At 40.7% G+C, this 17,874-nt stretch overlaps 1 protein-coding gene across 8 annotated transcripts in view; it reads right to left on the bottom strand.

The window, feature by feature from the left end:
* The window catches only part of LOC108256606 (trichohyalin), a 140,041-nt gene that overhangs the window by 105,608 nt on the left and 16,559 nt on the right, over positions 1-17,874 (bottom strand). For 6 of the 8 annotated variants that reach the window (XR_001810330.3, XR_001810329.3, XM_017453659.3 and 3 more), the window contains 3 exons: positions 16,969-17,127; positions 13,611-13,742; positions 6,219-6,292 (listed from right to left, as the gene is read on the bottom strand). Coding sequence is in view for 5 of the 8 variants with exons in the window: in XM_017453659.3 (XP_017309148.2) it covers positions 6,219-6,292; positions 13,611-13,742; positions 16,969-17,127 (365 nt within the window). In the remaining 3 variants the exon portion in view is untranslated. Of the gene's footprint in view, positions 1-6,218; positions 6,293-13,610; positions 13,743-16,968; positions 17,128-17,874 lie in introns of those variants that run through there. The other 2 variants (XM_017453657.3, XM_047150088.2) reach the window with 2 other exon arrangements.

The following is a 17,874-nucleotide window of genomic DNA, read 5'->3' as shown; positions in this document are numbered from 1 at the left end:
GTTAATACATTGGAGTGATCCATCAGTGTGAAGTTTAAATAAATAAACCTTTATGATTCTAAAATTTTGTGGCGTGAGTTAATATTAGAAATATATTATTTACTTGCCACTGAGTACATGTCAGAACTTTTTAATAACAAAGATGAAATTTTTTTTTAAAAATCGTAAAAAGTAATGAGGACCAGTGTTACAGTTCAACTTAATTAATAATTCTTCATGATTCTACCTGTATAACTCAGTATATGTAATATAAAAATAATTATATTTTTAAGTTGAAAAGTGAGGACCGCTGTTACGTCTCAGTTGATTATGTAATTAATTCGACTGACAAAGTGCATTTTAGATAATGAATAATTAAATAAATAAATAGAGCCATGTAATTCAACGGTCACGAATTAAACTTCTGAAATAAAAGCACTTTTTTAAACTTCTTATAAAGGTTACATTGATCTGTGTATGGATCGAGTCAGAGTTCAAACCCAACACAAATGATTTATTCTTAACTGGGCATTATTTTGCATCGGATTCTGTGCAACTGCACTCGCACTGCCACTACGCTCTTATTCGCGTGACTAACGAGCGAAGAACAGCTGCTGTGCAACTCCAAACATCTGCAATGCAAATAACGGGGGGGGGGGGGGGGGGGGGTTGCTGTAGTACACGACCACCTTAAAAACACACAGTACAGACCGTAGACCGTGACCACCTTAAAAACACACAGTACAGACCGTAGACCGTGACCACCTTAAAAACACACAGTACAGACCGTAGACCGTGACCACCTTAAAAACACACAGTACAGACCGTAGACCGTGACCACCTTAAAAACACACAGTACAGACCGTAGACCGTGACCACCTTAAAAACACACAGTACAGACCACGGAACATGACTGGCTTTTTACCCAAACACTGCACCATCCACCACATCCACACACTCATTAACACACACTCATTAACACCACCATCAAAAACAAAAAGGGCAAAATCTTTCCTTGCTTTGAGGACTGTGAGAAGGCATTTGAGTCGGCCTGGCATGAAGGACCGATGTTTAAACTCATCCAGTCCGGTATCGGAGGGAAAGTCTACGATCTCGTTAAATCGATGTACCACGTTAATGAGTGTGCAGTAAACATTGGACAGAAAAGAACAGTTCTTTAAACACCCAAGCCCAGGCCCGCACACGGACACACACTGAAACACCCCAAAGCCAGACTGACTACATTTGAAACGATTGTAAAGAACATGCATACTGAACAGTGAAAAAAATGAAATTAAATCCCAAACCAATTTAAACACGTACACACCCCTAAACAAATCCATTTAGCTGAACATCTGAAGAACAAGAACCTGAGAGAAAGACACATTCTGACTAAATAGAGAGCGGGTGATCACAATGTAGAAACTGAAAAAGGAAGACACACTACAGTCTATAAACTCAGAACAAAGCCTCTGTAAACACTGTGAGCTACAGGAAGTAGAAATAGAGACACACTTCACTCTGATCTGTCCAAAATATAACCGCATCAGACAGGAATATTACCGTAAATTCACAGCCATCGTCCCAGACTTCTCCTCTCTGGGTTTTAGGGGAACATGAAGGAAGTGCACGGCTGCGGCTACGTTCATATCCACACGTCATTATACAAGAAACAAATCACCTCTAATCTGATCTAATCCTAACAATGTCTATTAGAATAGTTCATATATGTAAATTTATGTATGTGTATTTATATATTTTAATCAAACACATGTAGCTCTACCCATTTTATTCATATTTAATGTTTGTTTTATTCATTATTGCTTTTCTATTCCTTTATTTGTTGTTATTGATCGATTGTATATATGACCTCGGTATTAATTTGCTTTGGCAACATTGCTAAAACAGTCACGCCAGTAAAGCACTCCGTGAACTGAACTGAGAGAGTGAACAGACAGAGCAGAGAGAGAGAGAGAGAGCAGACAGAGAGAGAGAGAGAGAGTGAACAGAGAGCAGAGAGAGAGAGAGAGAGAGAGAGAGAGAGAGAGAGAGAGAGAGAGAGAGAGAGAACAGAGAGAGAGAACAGAGAGAGAGACAGAGAGAGAGAGAGAGAAGACAGAGAGAGAGAGCAGACAGAGAGAGTGAACAGAGAGCAGAGAGAGAGAGAGAGAGAGAGAGAGAGAGAGAGAGAGAACAGAGAGAGAGACAGAGAGAGAGAGAGAGAGAGAGAGAGAGAGAGCAGACAGAGAGAGAGAGAGAGAGAGAGTGAACAGAGAGCAGAGAGAGAGAGAGAGAGAGAACAGAGAGAGAGACAGAGAGAGAGAGAGAGAGCAGACAGAGCAGAGAGAGAGAGAACAGACAGAGCAGAGAGAGAGAGAGAGAGAGAGAGAGAGAGAGAGAGAGAGAGAGAGCAGAGAGAGAGAGAGAGAGAGAGAGCAGACAGAGAGAGAGAGAGAGAGAGAGAGAGCAGACAGAGAGAGAGAGAGTAAACAGACAGAGCAGAGAGAGAGAGAGAACAGAGAGAGACAGAGAGAGAGAACAGACAGAGCAGAGAGAGAGAGAACAGACAGAGCAGAGAGAGAGAGAGAGAGAGAGAGAGAGAGAGAGAGAGAGAGAGAGAGAGAGAGAGAGAGCACAGAGAGAGAGATGGTGAACAGAGCTGAGATAGAACAAGAGTGAGAGAGAGAAAGAGAAGGAAAGGAAGGAGAAAGAGAGAAGGAAAGGAAGGAGAAAGAGAGAGAAAGAGAGAAGGAAAGGAAGGAGAAAGAGAGAGAAAGAGAGAAGGAAAGGAAGGAGAAAGAGAGAGAAAGAGAGAAGGAAAGGAAGGAGAAAGAGAGAGAAAGAGAGAAGGAAAGGAAGGAGAAAGAGAGAGAAAGAGAGAAGGAAAGGAAGGAGAAAGAGAGAGAAAGAGAGAAGGAAAGGAAAGAGAAAGAGAGAGAAAGAGAGAAGGAAAGGAAGGAGAAAGAGAGAGAAAGAGAGAAGGAAAGGAAGGAGAAAGAGAGAGAAAGAGAGAAGGAAAGGAAAGAGAAAGAGAGAGAAAGAGAGAAGGAAAGGAAGGAGAAAGAGACAGAAAGGAGAGAGAGCGAGATAACGAAAAGGGAGCGAGAGAGAGACAAAGAAAAAGGGGGAGAAAGAAAAGGAGGGGAGAGAGAGAGAGAGAGAGAGAGAGAGAGAGAGAGAGAGAGAGAGAGAGAGAGAGAGAGAGAGAGAGAGAGAGAGAGTCATGCCTGCACTTTGGCCACACTGTACTGTATTGATCTGTTTGCAACCCCAATAACAGAAAGGCAGAACCTGTAAAAGTCAATAAAAATGAGAAACACTTGTCCGCCCACGAAGCAGACGTTACTGAAAGTGAAATTTCTCTTTCACACGCAGCCCTGCTGTAAAAGTTACTGAAATTAAACAACCATTCATTCTTATCACATCCTGTCATGTTGAATTTCCATTAGTCTGCTCTGTCCAACGTCTTGTCCAGTGTTGCTGCACTGGGAATGAATCATCATCATCATCATCATCATCATCATCATCATCATCATCACTACTCCAACAACACAACACTGTTGAATTAGAGTTTCTGATTGGTCAGAAGGTGTCGATTAATTTTCTATAACGGCGGCTCTGACAGTAGTGCAGATTTATACGAATGCGCTCGTTCTGATACGTTACCGTTTCTATACTAACGGCTACAGTTTCACACAAACCGCTTAAATACAGGTGTAAACATTGACGGGGTGAAGTTTTCTGTAAGGAGAAACGTGTTTTATTTAACTATAAACAGATGAAAAGTATTTTGTGTTGCTTAATAAGAACTTTAAAATTGTCATCTTTGCTAAATTGCTGTGGTAGAAGAGGAATAAAAACTTCCAGATGTGCTGTTAAGGGAAAATAAAAATCAAAGTAATAAAGAAGGGGAACTAACTTGTTTCCGGACAACGTGCAACATTAAATGTAACTCTAAATAGATTAAAAAAAAAAAAAACTTTTTTCTTTTTTTTAAACAATATGCTTTTCTGTAAGAAATAAAAAACTGCATTGTTGGCTAACCGCTGTGGAATAAAAGAAATAAAAACACTGGAATTTAGGGAAATAAATCAACAGTAACGCCGCTTCATCACTCTACCCCGTCACCGATTATTTTCCTACAGCAGCACAACATGGAGTGATAAATCCCTTTATAAAAAATAAAAAAAAAAAAAAATTTTTAAAAAACTTCGAACGATAGACAAAAAAAAAAAAAAAAAAAAGTTTTCCACAGCGCAAATAAAACTACTGTGCTAATTTGCATAAATATAGAAATCCCTGGTGGATATTATGATAGATATATATAAAAATCTAAATATATATAAAAAAGTGAATTTATTGACGAGTAGCTTAACTGAACCTGACATCAATAAATCATTATTTTGACTTACCCGAGCTATCGCAAATATATAAATAACTCTGTAGATAAACAAAACAAATAGGAAAGGAGGAAAAGAAAAGAAAAAAAAAAGAAAAAAAGAGGGAAAAAAAACCCCAGTGAAATTCCATCACCCAGCGCAGCGAAAGCACCGCCGGGGATCATTTCAATCTGTTCCTTTTAATGTTGACGCTGGTGGCAGGGATGCTGCCTACATTTCATATTTACATGATTTGATGCCATGGTTATTATTCGTATTATTATTTTTTTATTTATTTGGTGATGTTTGAAGGCGCCGAGGCTCTTCCTGGGAGCCGGCTGTGAGAACGTAAACCACGGGACACACGGGCTCGGGCTCACGTTCGGCAGCGTGGCACAGCAGCGTCCCGGTACAACACCTTCCTCTTTGAAGGTGCTCGTCTGTCCCTCGGGGTGGAGGTGGAGATGGAGGGGGTAGGAGGAAGGAGAGAAGCCTTTTTATCCGCGCGGTTTAGCGCTGCTGTGGCTCATCGAGAAGGAGAGAGAACTTCATGAAACTTTCCGTGGAGGGAAAAATAAAAAGGTTAATAAGAACCAAAGGTGAAGTGTTCCACGAGGAGACCTTCAAATGTAGTACAAATGAGGAGAGGGAGGAATTTTACTTCCTGCAGTTGAAACAGGAAGAGAAATAAGACATATTCTAAAAGGTTTTCTTTTTCATCGTTCCAATCCAGTGCTCGAGTTTGCGAGGAGTTGCTTGATGAGTGACGCTGTTCCTGTTACTGTGGTGTTGCACAATGCATTTAAAACTTTTTCACTACTACTCAAACCTCTTATTTTATTATTTAAATAGACTAGCACCATGTTGGTGTTGCATTATTCCCACACACACACACACACACACACACACACACACACACACACACACACGAGTATTTCAGTCTCTCCAGGATTTCAGCAGAAATGAACGCAAAATCCAGCAAACTCCGCAATATTTGGAGGAGCTTGCAATTTTTCAAATTTACCGCAGATTTGGGCCGAGACGCGTCATGTGACATCATCACAACGTGAAGTCAGCCAAAACCCTCTTCGATTCACATGCATCGGACATGAGCACAGCTAAAAGGTCTTGTTCACCAACAAACATCACTGTGAAAGAACTCCACAAATCCTGTATCGACGGATTACTTCACAGAATGGTGTCCGTTGTAGCCTTAAACTACAAGCTTTACTGACTTCTGATTGGTCAGAAGGTGTAATCTTCTACAACAGCTTCAGTTTATAATAAACAGAATTTTTTTTTTAATAAGTGTGTAACCATAACTATGGTCAGTTTTTCTTGAAAGGAGATGGAAGGAGTCTCCAGTGTCAGCATTTTGTAAAGCTCTGAGGTAAAAGCTCTGACTTTAAACGTTACGTTTCCCAACATCTTCAGGACAGACGAGTTTATGCTTCTTTGCGGTTTCTCGGTAACATGACGAGCTGTTATTTTTAAACGACGTCCAAGTAACTTCACGAAAGAGAGAGACTGGTGAGGGAACGAGTCTTTATAGCTGCTATAACGCAAGTAAGAACAGGAACTTGTTCTCCGCAACAACAAACGGATGAAAAGTATGATGCTGTTCTTTCATTAATTTAACAACTAACTAACTAACTAACTAAATAAATAAATGTAATACCTGGTACGCTATTGTGGAATAAGAGGGGGAAAAAAAGTGTCAGGATGTGCTGTTGCCACGGTAATGGTAACTCAGTCGTTGATTATTTTCCAACAGCAGCGCAACGCGTAGTGTTTTATTCCTTACGCAAGACTTTCTAGCATCCATACAAACTGAAACAATAGGTAACGTTCATTACTTACGATATCTGACTGCTGTGAGCTGATTGGTTTGTGATGCTCTGCAGTGTCTGTGTCTTTAATGTGAGCCCTGTGACCTGTAATAACCATCACACACACACACACACACACACACACACACACACACACACACACACACACACACTTTACTGTATGTTCCAAGTGACATGAGAATGCAGACTTAAACTCACTCTTTAAAAAAGCAGACCTAAGGGGGGGAAAAATTTTTTTAATTCAGGCAGACATGGAAGTAAGAGATAATTTGATGAAATATAATTAAGATAATTGCTTTTGCTTATGTCTCATTTCCATAACTGGGTTTTAATCAAAACTTTGACTCGGACACTGACACGGCCGTGTTCTCTGCTGATGAATGGAGGCCTTTGAGACGGCCGGCTGATCTCGTCGACCCTTTAACTAAATCACAGAGGGACGTTCATGTTCTCATTTATAACGACGCGAAGCTGAGATTTGTTTATTTATTTATTTTAAAATATATAACATTTTACGTAAAATTCTGATGTTCAAAGTGCATCGGGGACTGTTATTCTGAATGATTATGAACAAATCAGTGGAATGACATTTGTGTGTGTGAATTTTTTTAAAATACATTAACAAATAGCAAGTATAAATGCTGTGGTTTAGGGTTAGGTAACAGCATGATATCGATATTTATTTACTGTTACTGCGAACACATTAGTGTTTATTATTTTCCAGTAAGCACATACCCTGCTTTTTATTTCTCTTACACCATGGCCAGGTTTCAACTTATTAAAGAAAGACACGTCGTACTTTTTATCCGTTTATAGTTACGGTAAATGTTGCACAACCTGTCTTGAAGTTAATAAAAAAGATCAAATAAAAAAAACAAAGGCAGCATGTATTTTTCTACAACGTGTAAACTCCTCGTTCCTGAACATATCTTAAAGTTACTGCTTTACCTCCGACACTACTGTGAATGAATTGTTACCATAGCGACGATAACGCATTAGAACAAGCATGTTAATATCAATTGTATGTTATATAAGATTAAATAACGCTTTCTAAGCAAATGGAAGAGAGCATTCAGAAGCGCTGTGGTATTGAGAAATATATCAGCTTTTGTTAAGACGTCTCGCGGTATCATGATATATTTTCGCCATATCGCCCGGCCATACCGCAGCTCACGTGTCTAGGAACAGACCAGCTATAGAGGCACAAAACCCAGGCACATGACAACATGAAGACTTTCTGTCAGGATAATAAAGTCGCTGACCAAACACGGCAAGACGGATGGAAGAGACTTCACTGTATAAATAAATTCAGTGAATAAAACATACAGACGGCTCACATGGTCAGCGCCGTACGTCTACATCTAATTAGTCTTCCGCTGCCTCGCCTGGTGTTGTCTTTGGAGAGTTGGGGATTTGAGGCTGGCTGTGTTGCTGAAATATTGGGGGAGCTGGAGTGAAATATGGGGCTCTGTGTGTGTGCGCGCGTGTGTGGACTTGAAATATGGGCATGTGAGTGTGTGTTAGGAAGGTGCAGTGACAGAGGTCACTCTGGGGGGAAAAAAAGGAAATCAATGTAGATGTTAATTACTCGCAGGTCAAGTCCCTGTGCCATCATCAGGTCTATTTCTTTTCCTCCATGACCTGCCCGAGCAGAGAGGAGCTCTTTGTCAGTCTTTGTCAGTTCCTCCAAAATGTTTAGCAGCCCCACACACACACACACACACACACACACACACACACACACACACACACACACACACACACACACACACACACCCCATATGTGGCAATGTGAGATCTGATTCACTGGATGTGCATCCGTTTAAGCAGGTGTTTATTATTTGATAGATTTTATGCATGGTTCTGAGACGAAGGACCTCTTGTTGTTATGGCTCTTAACACTCGGCAACTTTGTCTCGACAAATGCCGTTGGAGAAATAAATAAATAAATAAATAAATAAATAAATAAATGAAAAGACGAAGGATACGGTTTTACTCCCTTAGCGACGCTGTTCTGTATGTATTTTAAACGGAAAAGAGACAAATCAAAAAAGTGAACGCTCATCACAATTTCATATGAGTTGATCAATATGCAGCATTACAGCTAGAGCAGGTGTAGTGTGTGCGCGTGTGTGTGTGTGTGTAGGCTAATTAAGCAGCATGCCTAAGCTGAAGCAACGCTTGCTCACTGAAGGTGCACAATTGCTATTAGTGTTGAGAGGAGTGAGCCAGTGTAGACGGAGCAGCAAGCACCGAGGGGAATTAACCGGCCAGAGAGGAACAATAAAAGCAAGCTGGAGGCCCGAGCCGTGAAACACTTGCTTAAAAGACTGAACGGAAGGCTGATCGGTGCAGCTCGTGTGCTGCCCATTATGTGTTCAGACTGTAACGAGGGGGGTAAAATAAATAAATAAATAAATAAATAAATAAAATATAAATCGAGCCAGTCGCTAGAGAAGCAATAACCGAAATTAAATTCCATACTCTGTTGTGAACCTGAAGTGAATCTACAGCTCAAAACAGGCACTGGCTCCGTAATTTGCTTTTTGAATTAGGTTAAACAGCTTAATTTCATTAAAAGAATGCACTTCTGAAGGGTCGCTGCGGCATGATTTGACTTAACCCGCCGATAATCTACTGAGAAACTGCACTTTCACCAAGAATGCTGCGGGAAAATAGAAACGCATGTATATGGGGTTGCACGACTATTAAGTTCGAGTTGTCTGTAGTTAAAGCCGAAGCAGAGTCGAGACTTTATTTCCGTTTAACTGCGCTAATAAAATAGCCTAAAAATAGCAACGACTGCGTCAAACCTTACTTCGATTAATACACACTGGCTACAAATTACAGTTACATTTCCAGCTTCATCGCTTCTTTATGCTAGAGGAAAATATAGACGTTTTAAAAACACAAACAAACAAAAAACAATACAAATGCTTCTTTGCACTAAATGTGTATCATGTGAGACATTTTAAGGATAACGTGCTCGTGTGGAAAACGTGACGGATGAGCTGAACTCGTTGAGTGTGCAGCGTGGAAGCACGTGTCCGTAAACAGAGCCCTCCGTACTGTACTGTAGAAACAGAACATTTTGGACAAACTTTCTTCATTAACTGTACGAGGAAAGTGCTTCTGAAGATGTAGGAGGTGAAATATATGTATTACACCTTTAACTACATTTCTCAACTCACTAAATATTTCATAATGAATCATGAGTACTTAAACATATGCTTCTACACGCAGCAGCCATCATGTCTCCAAAAAAGAAAAGTCAAGGAAGAAACACCGCAGAGGCAATTTCATAAGCGCATATTCCTCTTACCTCGAAGGTTACGACATCCGCAGGCCTGTAAAAAGCTTCACAAATCTGTGCGTTTGGCTCCTTCCAAAAATTGGGCGAAAATTAATAACACAAATAAAAAAACAACATTAGCTGATTAATAAACGTACAGGAAATTGAGGTTTTAATTTCCTAGCAGTGTCCGCGGTGAGGTCCCACCCGTGATCTGTCAATGCGGCTCTCGGGCTCTATGAAAGGCCATGCAATTTATGCTAATGAGCTTTTTGAAGGTTATGACCACAGTAAACTAATTTGTTAAAGGAATGGCAAAAGCTCACACAAACAGTACTCAATCATTAAAGCTGAAGAGGAGGGGGGGGGGATACTATTAAAGTAATGGTCAACTGCCGTATGGAGAGAAAAACCCGACGCGGCTCGGTATGGGTGTGCTAATATATAACAGGGCCATACATGGATGTTGCATCACGCAAATTACTTTTGAGGGCCATTTTGAACATTAATATGGTTGAAATGGGGAGAGGGATTATAACGAGGAGCGGGAAAAAGGCGTCAGAGCTCAGGCCAACGGCCAAAGCGACAGCCGACAGGAAAAAGTCTGCCGTCTGGCTGAAAATGGCGTGTCAAGGCTGACTGACACGTCAGATTACTACAAGAACCGAGCTCAGAGGTGGCCTTATAATAACGCTCTGTAATACCACAGAGCTGTTGAATTCTGTCAGTCGGAAAGAGTTGATTAATTTTCTACATCGGCAACACTAAAAGTAGTGCGGCTGCAAATCACAGGTTCATATTAATGCGCTCGTGCTATCCAACACGCTGACGTTTCTATAGCAACAGCTCATAAACGAGGACTTGTACAGCGGACGCTCCACATTAACGGAATTATAAAAAAAATTAACTACTTATATATAAATATATACCACATACACATACAATTGCAGATTCCAAGATCATCAGTTCTAACAGTTGTTTGCAAGTACATATTATTGGAAAGTGTAGCCACTTTGCCAAGATCTAGAAGAAGACCCAAAATGTCATGCTCAGCTGAGAGGAAAGTGGTTTGGATGGTCAGGAAAAACCCAGGAACCACCAACGCACAGGCCTGCCATGAACTGGAAGCTGCTGGAACATCAGCGTCACCGTCTACAATCAAGCGAGTTTTATGTCGCCATGGACTGAGAGGCTGCCGACCAAGAAAGAATCCCCTGCTTAAAAACGACACCTTCAAGCCCGTGTAAAGTTTGCGGCTGACCATATAAACAAAGAAAATGTCTTCTGGAGGAAAGTTTTATGGTCAAAGGAGACAAAGATTGAGTTGTTTGGCCACAATGACCGACTGTTAAGCATGGTGGTGGTAGCATTATGCTCTGAGGCTGTTTCGGAATTGTGGATGGAATAATGAAGGAGGTCTACCTTTGACTTATTCGGCATAATCTCAAACCATCCACCAGCCAGACAGTTGAAACTTGGACACAACTGGGTGTTCCAACAGGACAATGACCCCAAACACACCTCACAGCTGGTTGTGGAATGGATCAAGCAGGCGAACATTTAGCTTTTGGAATGGCCTTGCCAAAGTCCTGATCTCAACCCCATCGAAAATTTGTGCGCTGTCCTTAAAGGTCGAGTCAGGGCCAAGAAACCAAATGTCACCAAACTTTATCAATTCTGCCAAGAAGAGTGGTCAACTATCCACTCAGAATTCTGCCAGAAGCTGCTGGATGGCTACTAAAAGCATCTGCTCGAGGGGAAACTTGCTAAGGGACATTCAACTAAATATTAGGTGTGCTGTATGTACATTTTTGACCCTGTGTGTATAATTTTGTCCTACAGAAAACCCCAGATAAATGAAAACTTGTGCAGCAAATTCTTTTTCCTTTTTTTTTTATTTATTTTTTTTTTATAAAACAAAGATGCACGTTGTACGATCATTCTGCCCCAGAAAAACAACAATATTGAAGGAGTCTCTAGTTTCAGGTGTCAGGTAAAACTGTAACTTTTAGTTTTCAGACATCTTCAGGACAGAGGAGTTTACGTTTGAGGTTTCTTGGCAACATGACAAGCTGCGTCTTTTTTAATTAAAAAAAAGGGGGGGGGGTGCTCTTGAGGAAACAACTGTTTATGGTTGCAGCAGAATAAGTGAGAACCGGAACTAACTTGTTTTGTGGACATTACAATTAAAAATAAAAGAGAATCATTTTATTCATCCATTTAAATAAGATATATTAAAGATTAGCTTATACCAAATATGGGCATAAATGGACCATCAAAGGATCTCAGTAATTCACTGCACCTAAAAACAGCTATGAGGCCATGAATGAGTTTCTAGTGCAGCTAATATCCTGCTATTACTGCTTATTAGGCCTACTTTCCATAGCTCCAAGTGCGTATTCGGAGATACAGTACGTTGTCCCCCGCCGCTCTGACCTGATATATTAACAAGGGTTTACAAGGGCATTCCACTACATATGTAAGTTTGCCCTTATTGCTGACCTTACAATGCACTTAGTATCCTGCGCTTGAATAATGCTTTCTTGGCTCCTACGAGCAATTTATTCCGACTAACGACCATCGAGTGGCTGTAAATCAGCGCTAGGTTCCTTTACTATTGAGCTGGTGATTCGGGCTGGCGTGCTGATAGAGACCGGCGAGGAGCTCATGCCTAACCTCGTATTGGCACCTCTATTGATTTTAATTAGCCTAATTAGTTCATTATTTCAGAAATCAAACCCGGCATTAATTACAGCCGCGCTACTCTGTGTTACGGTCTTAATATGGTAATGAAGTAGGGGAAGGGAAGTAGTTCACGACAGTGCAAGCAAAGCACGGGTGAGTGACCCGGTGTAACCTTTTTCCCCGTCCAGCCTTGCCGGTCATCAGTCCTGACTCAGACGTGATGCTCCTGGAGAAGCTGCCATGACCTGGCTTTGTGCTGCCATGTGTACCACTTTAACAACAGAACCCGGCTTTAACGAAGCACGAACAACGTCCCGATATCGTCCGGGCGCTCTGTCGGAAGAGCGATAGCATGGTACGGGATAGGATAGTCTACATTAACAGGCTGTTATACAGCTGATATCACATCAACCATTGCATGGTGGCAGAGTGAATTTGGTCATTACCAGCACCGTGTGAAAGAGTGTGATCAGAGCCGCGGGTTGCGCATCACTATCCAATCCCACTCAGCAAGTTCAGGACACTCGGAGTGTTACGGCGTCATGGTTAGTCAGGGTCTATGATTGGACGGCTATCTCACCGGTGACATTCTCATCGTTTACTTTTACCCGATCGAGTTCCTTACTCCAGCAGGTCTCAGCCGTTTTTTGTCTGACTGCGACTCCGCAAAAACATAAGTTGGATTTTGCAACCCCGTCCCTCTGGACTCGCCCTAAATCACGTCACAGCACCTCCGTTTCTCATTACCTCCATCATACATGATGGCTGTCAAATGCAGCATTGACTACCAGAACGAAACCAAATTACGATCCATTTTTGGCTGAACAGAGCAGAACACCGCCATACGTTCCAAAATATTCCAAAGTTTCTCATCTGAGAAACACACAACCATTAGAAAAAACCCCAACAGCCATTAGTTCTTCTTAGCACCTCATTGGTGCACGCTTCTCCAGCATTCAGAGCTAGCATGCTAACACGCCGTCTTTGTCCTGCATTGATTGCGTGCAGAAGTGGAGCTACAAAGATCAAAGGCAAAGCTGTGGAGCTGGAGCAAATCCTGATTGGAAGGAGATTCTGTAGGTGTTTTGGAGAAAATGGGCTTTAGGGAGTAAAAGGGAGGGCGGTGGGGAGGAAAGGCTGGAGGATCCCTCCAGAGTGCAGGGGTCAAGTGGAGCCCGGCGAGTGGCATCGGGGCTAGAAATGAGGCCCCACGCCGGCTCGGTGGATCAAAGCCTCACCTCCGTTGATCCCTCATGCCCAAAGGCCACCAGTCAAGGTGAGGATGGAATTAAAAATCCTGAGCTCAAGGGGAGAAAATGAGCTTTGAAAAATAAATGAGGGGCCACCCTATGACTTCAGGGATGGCGTGGGGATTTATTTATTTATTTTTAGAGAGATGAGAAAAAAAATAAATCTATGACTCACGTCCAGGCCGTGTGCACGCTGAGCCTCTTGTATCACACGTGTAAGGGTCTGAGCATCAGCCTCCAGCTGCTGAATCTCGGCTCTCAGGCGCTTGTTGTCTTCCTCCAGGCGCCTCCTCTGATGGTCCAAATCCTGCAAGAGGAAATTTAAAAAAATAAATAAATAAAAAATAAAAAATAAATAAAAAAAATATTATGCTTCATCCTTTACACACAACTGTAAATCCAATCTGGTTTACCAACCAGGCTAATCCGAGCTTTGATCTGGAGTTCCACCAATTCCATCAAACATCCGGCCACCAGCAACATGGCGGTTATTAATGATTATCAAATTCACTTCGAGAAGAAGAACAACAACAACGTCTTTGACTAACTTCCTGTATACCGCAGCGCTGTCGGATTCTCAAACCTGATTGGCCATAAGGCGTGGAGTAATTTAACAGGTTCATATAAATACACAGGTTCTGTTTATGTAACGTTTACGGAAGGAGTCTCCGGTGTCAGCGCTTTGTAACAGTCAGAGGTAAAGCCGTAACTTTTAATCTTCAGGACAGACACATAGCATCAGAAGCTGCGACCCCCCCCCCCCCCAAACGCCCCCTCTTTTATTAACTTTAAGCGAAAGGGCAGAGAGAGGGCTGTTGAGGGAACGAGTGTTTATAGCTGCTATAACGTAAGTGAGAAAAGGGACTAACTTGTCTCACAGTTGTTTCATAACAATAAACGTAACTATAAATGGATAAAAGGTATGATGTCTTTTTTATTTTAAAAACGTACAAACTGCTGTGAATAGGACGAATCAAACACGTTGGAACATGTAGTTATTGGAAAATAAGCATCATCCAGGTTTGAACAGCAACTCCCCTTTATAATACCACCCCGTCGTTGATTACGTTCCTCTAACAGCACAACACGGAGTGTTATTATTCTGTATTTAGTACTTTTTCAATGCAAAATGACAGCAGAGACTAGTGAAAAACCCACTGCTTTAAATCGTAACCTGGCAATATAAATCCGAAACATTCTGCCGCCATTCAATCAGCGCACTTCTGCTCCTCGTGTTACCGAGTGCGACGCCTTTCCTTACATTTTGAGAGCCATATAAGCGGCGTTTAATCCTCTGAATCTATTCAATTTGCAATTATGTACATTACAGCAACGGTTACTACAGTCAAGGGACAACTGGCTAATGTGCTTGTGGGACAGAAGAGCAGCAGTTCTTACTCCAATCTAATTCCACTGATTAACAGAAAACAATCGAGCAATATGAACATCCACAATACGTCCATTCATACTCGTACTGATACGGAGTCGTTTAGCTAACGAACTCACAGGAACACAATAACGCAGTGTTCTTTATCATCTTGCCATCCATAGATGTGGATTAGTTTCTGTAAAAAGCACTGCACATACCGACATCGCTCCAAATATCATATTATTAATAATCATCAAATGTGTTTCGGTAATGGAGCTAACTATCAGAAGTCCGTGATGCGGTTTAGAACACAACGTGACCGTAAATTCACCATGTAGCGCTTAATAAAATAAAAATTATTTGACCTCAGACGAGGAGTTTATACTGTTATAATATTACTATATACTCAAAACTCATTTTACAATCTTCGTTTTTTTTTTTGTTGTTTTTTTTAAATCAGGTTTCAAAGCCGTAGCTTAAAAAATGGGGAGGAGAGGGGGGAGTGAAGAATTATAGATTTAAGTTTCCTTTAAATATATGCTTTGTGTTCCATTATAAAGAAATTTTAGGCTGATGTTTAAAGACCTAGTCACAGCGACAGTAGCCGATCATGGGTGTTTGTGAGCTCATGTATGCGGAAGAGGGCAGACAGCATGTTCCTCACGTGGCAGATAGCACGTTCTTCACGAGTCCCAGAGCAAGCACGTGTTAGCCTTCAGCTTCCAGGGACGGTAGCTCTCATGCGATAGTAAAACAAATAAATAATCCAATAAATATATAAATAAGATTTTTTTAAAAGCTCCATGTCCCTATTTAGTAACTCAAAACAGGAAGTGTGCTTATTGAAAGGAGAGAAAGAAAAAAAAAAACAGCCGGCCACGACAACATAATACAGTCAGTGTGAACGGTCTCGAAACGCGCAGCGCTATTTGATGTGTTGACGTAATTTCCACTGAAACAGGAAGTCAGGGTGGGACGTATCAAGTGGCTCCTCCCCCTTTTAAATAGCCAATAGCATTTAGCTTACCTCACAACCCGAGCTAAGACGAACTCGACAGTTAGTACCATTTGAACTATATGTTGTGGGCGGGACACTTCAGATTCTAGAGAGCATTTGATTGGACAGAAAATCTGATGAGAAGAAGTTTAGAACCATGTCATCAAAATCGTTGGTCCGTATTGTGGTAGAGATTATTACATTAGAGATTATACATTACGGTATGAATGCATACACCTTCTAAATGTGCATAACACTGATTTTAAACCTATGTATCAATAACAATAATAATAATAATAAATATATAAATAAATAAATAAATAAATAAATAAATAAATAATTTTATTTTTTTTTATTTGAGCATGGAGTTATTTTTTTTAATGACGTTGGGTGAGCGATCGCTTTCTTGTAGCGCCGGTGCAAAATTAACGAAACGGACTTCGGACACTAGTTAAACAGAAAACTGTGTATGAAAATCTTTTTTTTTTCTGCTAAAGGTTATATATACACAAGCGATCACCTAGAGATGAGAATTCAACGTGTACCTTTATTGAACTGTTTTTACGCAACTATGAAAACAGAGCATGTGACTCACCAAATCTATATCTCTATACGGTGAAAATACAGATCTTTATTAAGTTCTGACTACCGGATCTGAAGGAGCTTGGGTTTAAAAGCCGTGTAAAAGCAGAAAAATATCTATTTACGTCATATTAATTGGACCTTTTGATTGCAGCGATGTAAGGTGAGGGGAACATAGCTTACAGACTGTTCCTTTAATAAATACTTGTATAGTAACAGATTTTTTTAAACCTTGTAAACCAAACACAAAAGGTGAAGGAAGAAGGGACATGTTAAACTGTCCATACACTTGTGTATTAAAAAAAAAAAGAAAAGAAAAAAAATCATTAATGTGCTCGAGCACTCTGTATGATTAAATCTATCTAGAAGGCCATACGTCCATTTATTCCGATGCACATGAACACTTCAACATATGCATGAAATCTTTAGAGCCTTATTTATTTATTTATTTAAATGCATTGCTTTCCATTCCCGTAGCCTGTATGTGTCAGAGCCGGGCACGATTTTCATCCACACAAAGAGCTGTGATCCGACGCCACACGCTCACTCACTCACTCTCTCACACACACACACACACACACTCACACGTCTCACGTTAATGCCTTCTGCTGCAGTATGAAGTTTCGCTTTCAAATCGGCGACCTTCTCGTTTGCTTCTTTCTCCAGCTCTTCCACTGTGTGGACCAAGATTCGATTCTGGTCGCTCAGGTCATTTACATAACAGTACAGGATCCGGATCTTCATCTACAAAAAGAAAGACAGACGTAACCGAGTTCCTGCATACGAAGACTCATTTATGCCAACAACTGAGACGTCGAGTTCAAGGCTAAGATCACGTTTACATTTGAAAGTAAAAGCATGGTCGTGACATTAACTAAAAAGGTCCTTAGAAAAAAATTACTTTTTTTTTCTTAAAAAAAGAACACACATTGGATCAGTAGCAGTTGACTAGATTGATTTTCTTCACCTCACATAAAGATGTCAAAACTCGACAAAAATATATTTAATGCACTCTTTTTGTCCTATATCCATCATATATTCGTGAAAAGCTTGTTTCCTCATATTCACACACACACACACACACACACACACACACACACACACACCCTGTCAAAAGGTTGTGGACACTCAAATGAAACATTTCTCATGATCTTAAAAACCTTTTGATCTGAAGGTGTGATTAAAATGTTTGAAATCGGTGTCGTAGACAAAACTATAATCGTGCTGACATTAATTTTCCATTAGAAAACTAACGTTTTATTTACAAAAAAAAATATTGTTTTAAACCGACCACTTGGAGCGAAATATTCCTGAAAAGCAGCCGATAAGCTTCCAGCGTAGGTGTGCACTCCTTTAATACAGTTTAAGAAGCATCTCAGGGAAATTCCTCAAGAAATCGGTGGAGAAAATGCCAAGAATACATTTCTGGAAATCCTAGGCAAAACTGAACATGATTGGTTCATTCTGAACACAGCCACACCCCCAATTATT

Source organism: Ictalurus punctatus, chromosome 23 (genome assembly GCF_001660625.3).
Source record: "Ictalurus punctatus breed USDA103 chromosome 23, Coco_2.0, whole genome shotgun sequence".
Taxonomy (NCBI): domain Eukaryota; kingdom Metazoa; phylum Chordata; class Actinopteri; order Siluriformes; family Ictaluridae; genus Ictalurus; species Ictalurus punctatus.
The sequence above is the reverse complement of the archived record's forward strand: the minus strand, read 5'-3'. Positions and strand labels throughout refer to the sequence as shown.